Genomic DNA, 7263 nt, shown 5'->3' on the forward strand with positions numbered 1-7263 from the left:
GTGCTTACTAGGACATACTGTTCCCCCGAAACATATCATTTAATATATTGTCTTTCTTGGTTTGATATTGAACAAGCTATTGTGAGGAAAAAGACTTGATTCGATGCCGATACCAACTCGAAATTTGTGCAAACTTTTAAAAACTTCTGGTTGTGTTGCAGGTTCAACGAGGACATAGAGTTCATGATTGGATATAAACCCTCAATCTTCTGGCAGATCTCATGGAGGGTCGTCAGTCCTTTGGTGGTTCTGATTATTTTAGTTTTCTACCTGGTTACACAGGGACAGAAGGAGCTCAACTACTTAGTCTGGGATCCCAAATCTGTGAGTAGAAAAGCTTTGAGACCAGTTTTTCTCTTCACTCTCTATGTTGTTGTTTTTTCTGATGCTCTTACGCAAAACAAAGCAAGATTATTAACAAACTATATTTATACTAAGCGTTAACCATTTCTTGTTTTTGTTGACAGGATGACTTCCCATCCCTGGCGTCAGTGCCTTACCCTTGGTGGGTCAACATTATCATCTTTATGTTGGCAGGAATCCCAAGCCTCGTAGTTTCTGGATACGCGTTGTGTTGGCTCATCTTTTCTTGCTGTAGAAAAAAACAATAGGCAACTCTCATGGACTATATAACTTGGCTCTGAAGTGTTTGCTGTCTTCAAAGCACAATGCATTTTCAACTCATGCAACTCAGCATAAGTATTTATAATGTTTTTGTTTATTTTTTGATTTTCTGCTGCTGTATCTGAAGACTTATTCCTCATTGCACTGAGGTTTTTTTGTGTAAAAGTTACAATTCTTACAACAGCATACTGTTCTACTACATGCAATTTAACTTAAGCTAAATGGTCTGGTAAAGGGAAATAAGATGGGGTGTGCAATTTTACTACACTAATCACTGGCTCAGTCTAAATTCTGTCAAGAACCTCAAATCAGAACCAGTACAAAAAGCAAATACAAACATAATGGTATGGCCACACCGGACGCAAATACGAGATCACATACAAAGTCAATGCAAAGATGCGTTTGGAGCGTCAGACACCTCTACGCTCAAGTTGAAAATGTTGAACTTTCAATGCAAATTTGAGTGAGGCTGTGCCGCGGCAGCCAATCAACGATGACGCAAATTCAAGCGTCATTGATTTGATGACGTTGGGGGGGGGGCCGCCACCTGCTCCGACTCCAACCCTGCTGAAAGATGGAGAAGAAAATAAACTGTGCGGTGTGTTATCATCCAGAGTTGTATGATATGACGTGTGTACTCTACAGAGAACGGAAAAAAAGGAGCAGGCTTGGGTGAAAGTCTCTGAGGAGACAGGTTTTGAAGGTAAGTTCTGTAAATGTTAGTTTCCAGCTGGATTTACCTGCACGGGTCATCACTTAGTCTGACTGTGTTTTCCTCATTGGAGTTTTGAGCCTGATAGAGGGGAGGAAGGAGCAGGGCAGGGGCAGAGCCAGGGAAAAAATGGAAGTTCTCTGCAGTCCTCTCTTTCCGCGACCCCTTCATTATCCCCAGGAAGACCTCCGGAACATGGGTCGGGGGGTCGAGGATGAGGTCTCAGGGAACAGCCAGGCAGGGCCAGTGGAGGTGTCGAAATAGTCCAGCGTTCAGCGTCCAGCCTTGGGCGTGACACATGTTTAAATTAATCAATTTGCATCCGGTGTGGCCGTAGCATAAGTTGTTCCTGTTTGTACACTCCTAATCACTGCTCAATCAGGCACAAAGGAAAGCTGGGAGGAACAGAGCTGCTCCCTGAATGATTGTGTTTATTTCTATGTTTACACTCTGATTTGGACTCTGATTGGTTAGTTTTCAGCAGCTGCACACCAATAAGGCTCTAAGCAACTGTATAAGTGGTTTTTATTGGTCCTGCAGGACAAACATTACACACTCACAGAGCACTCCCAGATGGACCAGTGTGGCCATAACAACTCATGATTAATGCATTAACGCCAACAGTCCTGATTCAAATGAAATGTATGTTGTATGAATGTATGAAAGTTCTGAAATGTAATCATCAATCTGAGCTCTGTAAAAATGTAACTATCAAGTTGGAGAACTTAAGTCTCTTTAAGAAACATGACGACAGGTGGTTGTTTTTTTAACTGCATCAGACTGGTGAGTGTGAAGAACAAAGCTTTGCACTGTATTTCAATAAGCAGAAGATATGTAGAAGCGTAACAGATTAAAGGGTCTTCTCACTTAACACTTGAGAAAAAGTAAGACTAAAAAAGAAGAAAAAGAAAAAAAAATGTACGTTTCCTCTCTTAGATGCAGAATTTCAGAGAGAAATTTTGTCTGTTAAAAGAAAATATTTTATGAAATGATTCAACTGTTCTTTGTTTTTGTTTTTTCATACAGTAAAAAGCTGACAGTATTAGTTCATTCAGATAAAGCAACATCACTACTTCACTCCATATTATAAATAAACATGAAAAACAACAACTCTGGAGCTGTTGTGATTTGTGGCCACAAGTTACTACTCAATGAACTTTGCAATGCATGAAAACTTAATTGTAATTAAATTTAAAATTAACCACAAAATGAATGATCTATGAAAACAAGACAATCTTTGCCTCCAAGTTATTTTCCCAACTTGATCAGCTCCAAAACTTTTATCTGTCGATGATTAACCTGTAAGCAACCTGCACGTGTTCTACACGCTGGTGTTTTCTGCACGAGATGATTTTATAGATGTGGTAACACGACAATGAATTCACCAGGAACTTATTTTACTACCTTTGGCAATTCTGGTCTTGTGTTTTCTGTATATTACAGAAAGTGTTACATAATACCTTGAGTAATTTAAAAGGCTACAAAACCTTGACCTTTCACAGCAGTTTTTAAAGTTTTCTGTGTAGCCTAAAAGTTTATGAGATGCTTCATCGGGCAGTAAATCTAATCCAGGATGGTTTTAGAGTTTGAAAACAAAAACATTACTAAGAATTTGATGACATTTCCCCATGTACTCCCTGAATAATCATGAGAATCTGAGCAGTCAAAGCCAAAACTACCAACTACAAACCACTAATTATAGTAAATGATAAGAACCTGAGGTGACGTGAAACACAGGGTAAGTATTACAAAATGAAACAGGAAATGAAGACCACATGTCTACAGTAAACAAAGTTATGACAGCCACTTGTAATCTTAACAACCCAAAATGAACCCAGTATGGTCTTCTCATGGTTTGCCTGTAGTTAAAATGTTTAATGTTTGATTGAACTGAATGACTGAATGGTCGTATGTGAAACAAGGGCAAAGTTTAGACTGGCTAATCCATACAATATAACAGATTATGTGTTGTAAACTTGTTGGGGGCAGTGGCAGCTGCAAAACCCCAAGTCCTCACTTTGATTCAAGGAACGACAGAGCAGCATCCCCGTGCTATCTCTGACGCCATGAGGCTCACACTCCCTAACCCTGGATTAGATCACAGGATCCTTTCCTATGAGGATCTGGAGAATCAGGAAAAAGAAGAGGCTGGGGACCGGCCAAAGTGGGACAACAAAGCCCAGTACATCCTCACCTGCGTGGGTTTCTGCATTGGGATCGGCAATGTTTGGAGGTTCCCTTACCTGTGTCAGAGCCATGGAGGAGGTAAGCTGGTAGGAAGGACTCCACTATCAGGTTGTGTGTTGATTTTCAAAGATTGTTTAAATATAACCAAACAGGGCTTTCTTTTTTTAATTTTTCAGAAGGATTTTCCTTGAGAGCAGAAGTGGACTAAAATTAGAGCATCTCTGCTGATATTATATAATCAGACCTCTGACTCCTGTGAGTCTTTCAGCTTCAATTCAATACATTGGAATTTTCTTTAAAAAATAATAATAACCCTACAGATGGTAGAAATGTGAAAAATCCACATCAGACTGAGACTCAAATAGATTCTGCCTTCATAACTTTGTACAGAATTATGATTACAATTAAAAATCTTGGCGGAAAATAATAACATGGAAAAGCTTAATCTAAATGCTTCTGAAATAATACAAAAAAATGAGATGTAAGTTGATTTCAACTATTAATTTTAGACAAGTAAAATACTATTTAAACATTTAGCACATTATCAATAACTGAAATTCTTACTGTAAAAATATCAAAGCTATAAAAGAGAAGAATCACTGGGTTGATTTAACAGCCCCGATGTTAATACTTACAAATCAGTCTCAGTAAATACATTTTGTTTAGACAAATCATGTTTAAAATGGCCTCTAGTCACTTTGCTGCAGAATGCTGTTTGTGTTCAGCTTTTATGCCCCTCCCTCTTCACTCCCCAAAAGTTTATGGAAGTGGCGACAGAGTAATAATCCAAAACTCTGTAGCAGAAGCTTTCAGGAGGGAGGCTGGGCTAATGGTTGGGCTGAAAGTGTAAGCAAGGCACTAGCTGCAGGGAACGAGTGACAATGAGGTAACAGAGAGAAAACAGAAATCTAACAGCTTTAGTAGATTTGGTCAATACATTTGTGCAGTGAATGTGGTTTATAAGATAAGATAAGATAAGATAAGATAAGATAAGATAAGATAAGATAAGATAAGATAAGATTAAAAAAAAAAAAACGAAAAAAAAAAAAAAAAAAAAAACGTCCAACATCAAGGACATTTTTGGGGTTACGGCAGGAAACAAGAAAGTAGGGGTGGGCGATGCTGGGAATTTTGGTGGTTTAATGAAAACAGCTCTGCAAAAGTGGCCTTTTTGGTTACATATGTTCATATGTCCTCTCTTTTTCTGGCTTCTTAAGGATTCCACTAATCAAACATGTTTTAGGTGCATTTATTATCCTCTACTTGGTCCTGCTGGTGCTGGAGGGAATGCCTCTCCTGCTGCTGGAGTTTGGGATAGGCCAGCGTCTCAGGAAGGGCAGTGTTGGAGTTTGGAGGGCCATCAACCCTTATTTGACTGGTATAGGTAAGCTAACATGTCAGAGCGTTTTTTTTTTTCTAAGTAGAGATAGACACAAAACATTCCTTGACAGATGCACTGTCGAGTTATTAAACTGATCCCATATGTGGGAAATAACGTCGTGGCTCTGTTTCACTCAGGTATAGGCTCTATGCTGGTGTCTTTACTGATTGGGCTTTACTACAACACACTCAAAGCCTGGATCCTGTGGTATCTCTTCAACTCCTTCCAAAGCCCACTGCCATGGGCCCAGTGTCCTCTTAATGACAACAGGACAGGTACTTGTCAACACACAGAGATACTGAGATACCTCAAACAGTAAAAACTTCATTCAAAGAGTTTCAGAGGACTGTTTTATTCCCCTCCAGGCTTTGTCTCAGAGTGTCAACGCAGCACAACAATGGATTACTACTATTACAGAGTGACTCTTGATAGTTCAGCCTCTATAGACGACTCTGGTGGGATTCATTGGCCCATGGTGGTCTGCCTGTTAGCAGCCTGGTCAGTCATCTGTATCTGCTACATACGAGGAATCAATACTTCAGGCAAGGTTCGTCAAGTTTCACTCAGATCACAGACATTTTTTATCAAGAACTGTCCAAAAGACTCAATTTATTTCCTTTCCCTTCATGAACTCAGGCAGTGTATGTCACAGCCATCCTGCCGTACATAGTGCTGGCCATTTTCCTGATCCGAGGACTGACCCTGAAAGGAGCTCTGAATGGGATAAAATACCTTTTTACACCGGATGTATGCTTTCAAAGCTCTGTCAGGAAATCATTAAAAATGCATGTCATACAACATAGATAACATAGATGTGTGAGTGTCTTCATCTCTTTTGCAGATTGATGAGTTGACAAAACCAACAACGTGGCTGGATGCTGGTGCCCAAGTGTTTTATGCCTTTAGCTTAGCATGGGGAGGCCTCATCTCCTTCTCCAGCTACAACCCTGTTCAGTAAGAGACGTTTCATGAAAACCTTTTTATTTTATTTTATTTTGCAGTTCAGCGCACCTGAATGACAGTAAAATTGAAAATCTTTCTCTAACTTTTAACTTTCTTTTCTTTTCCCAAAGCAACAACTGTATGCAAGATGCTGTCATACTGACGGGCATCACTGGCTTCACTTCCATCTATGCTGCCACCGTCACCTACACCATCATTGGCTTCAGGGCCACAGAGAAATATGATAATTGTATCAGTGAGTGAGTGGATGTTCAGAAATTTGTTTAAACTCATTTTGCATTAAATATTTCATTTATTTGTGTAAGGGTGGTTAAACCCTTCCCTGACTCAATCTCTCCTCCACAGAAACATCATGAAACTGTCCAATGCATTTGAGCTTCCTGAAGACAGCATCACTACGAACAACTACGAAGCAGCATTCAGTAACCTCAACAGCTCCTCTCCTGATATAGTTCATGGGTTGAGCATTGAAACCTGTGACCTGCAGAGATTCCTCAGTCAGGTGACTACCAACAAATGTCTTTCTATTTTCAGACTGAGACTGATTTTATGTCTAACAAACATTTCATGTTTATTGGTTTATTGATTGCATTGTTTGGTTTTGTGTCTTGCACAGGGAGTGGAGGGAACAGGCCTGGCCTTTATTGTGTTCACTGAAGCTATCACAAAGATGCCTGGTTCCCCAGCCTGGTCTGTCCTCTTCTTCCTCATGCTTTTCTGTTTGGGGGTCTCTACCCTGTTTGGCAACATCGAGGGAGTCGTAGTTCCACTTAAAGACTTAAAAATCTTACCCCAAAAATGGCCCCAAGAGGCAGTGACTGGTATTGTTTTTTTTCCCTAGTTAAAGCAATTGACACATTGGTATGGGAACCCCAAGGTGAATCTGTTTCTGCCCTTTTTTATTAAACTCACATGCCTTGTGTGTTTCAGGAGTTACGTGTGCTATTGCATTCATCATCTCGCTCCTGTTTGCACAGCGCTCTGGGTTTTACTGGGTAACCCTCTTTGACAACTTTGCTGGATCTGTTCCACTCCTCACCATCGGATTATTTGAGATGATAGCTGTTGTTTACATCTACGGTATAGACAGGTGAGCAGGTTAGACGCATTTCACTACTATGTAGGATAGCAAAATTCTAGGAATTTTAAAAATTGGTAACTTTCCATAGGATTTTTTTGAAATTGATGGGATTTAACAGGATGTAGCAGGAATACATGGGAATTATTAGGAATTTATTTTAACTGCATTCAACTGGTCATTTGCATGTATGAATATTTAACATTTCGGTTCTTGTAATCAGACATGCATGCTAACGTGTGTAATGCAATATTTTCAAATTATATCTAAAATTATTTTTGAGTCTTACTGTCATAAATATAGGTATAAATGATATAG

The 7263-nt window shown here is 39.5% G+C and overlaps 1 protein-coding gene across 1 annotated transcript; it reads left to right on the top strand.

Moving 5' to 3' along the window:
* Positions 1-3402: 3402 nt before the first annotated feature.
* Positions 3403-6961, top strand: LOC141802947 (sodium-dependent neutral amino acid transporter B(0)AT1-like). The gene is made up of 10 exons (XM_074686773.1): positions 3403-3601; positions 4767-4907; positions 5042-5179; positions 5270-5451; positions 5541-5651; positions 5746-5858; positions 5978-6106; positions 6213-6369; positions 6484-6688; positions 6798-6961. Exons 1-10 carry the CDS (start codon positions 3403-3405, stop codon positions 6959-6961), a joined length of 1539 nt encoding a protein of 512 aa, XP_074542874.1.
* Positions 6962-7263: the final 302 nt, after the last annotated feature.

Source organism: Halichoeres trimaculatus, unplaced genomic scaffold, assembly GCF_033239565.1.
Source record: "Halichoeres trimaculatus isolate MK-OKI-2021-1 unplaced genomic scaffold, fHalTri1.1 fHalTri1_scaffold_14, whole genome shotgun sequence".
In the NCBI taxonomy this organism is placed as follows: Eukaryota; Metazoa; Chordata; class Actinopteri; order Labriformes; family Labridae; genus Halichoeres; species Halichoeres trimaculatus.

What these genes read in the sequence shown, in the direction of transcription:
- LOC141802947 (XM_074686773.1), top strand. Translation starts at nt 3,403, where the DNA reads ATGAGGCTCACACTCCCTAACCCTGGATTAGATCACAGGATCCTTTCC. An exon ending in GTGTCAGAGCCATGGAGGAG is followed by an intron (nt 3,602 to 4,766) that starts GTAAGCTGGTAG and finishes AACATGTTTTAG; the next exon opens with GTGCATTTATTATCCTCTAC. An exon ending in AATACCTTTTTACACCGGAT is followed by an intron (nt 5,652 to 5,745) that starts GTATGCTTTCAA and finishes TCTCTTTTGCAG; the next exon opens with ATTGATGAGTTGACAAAACC.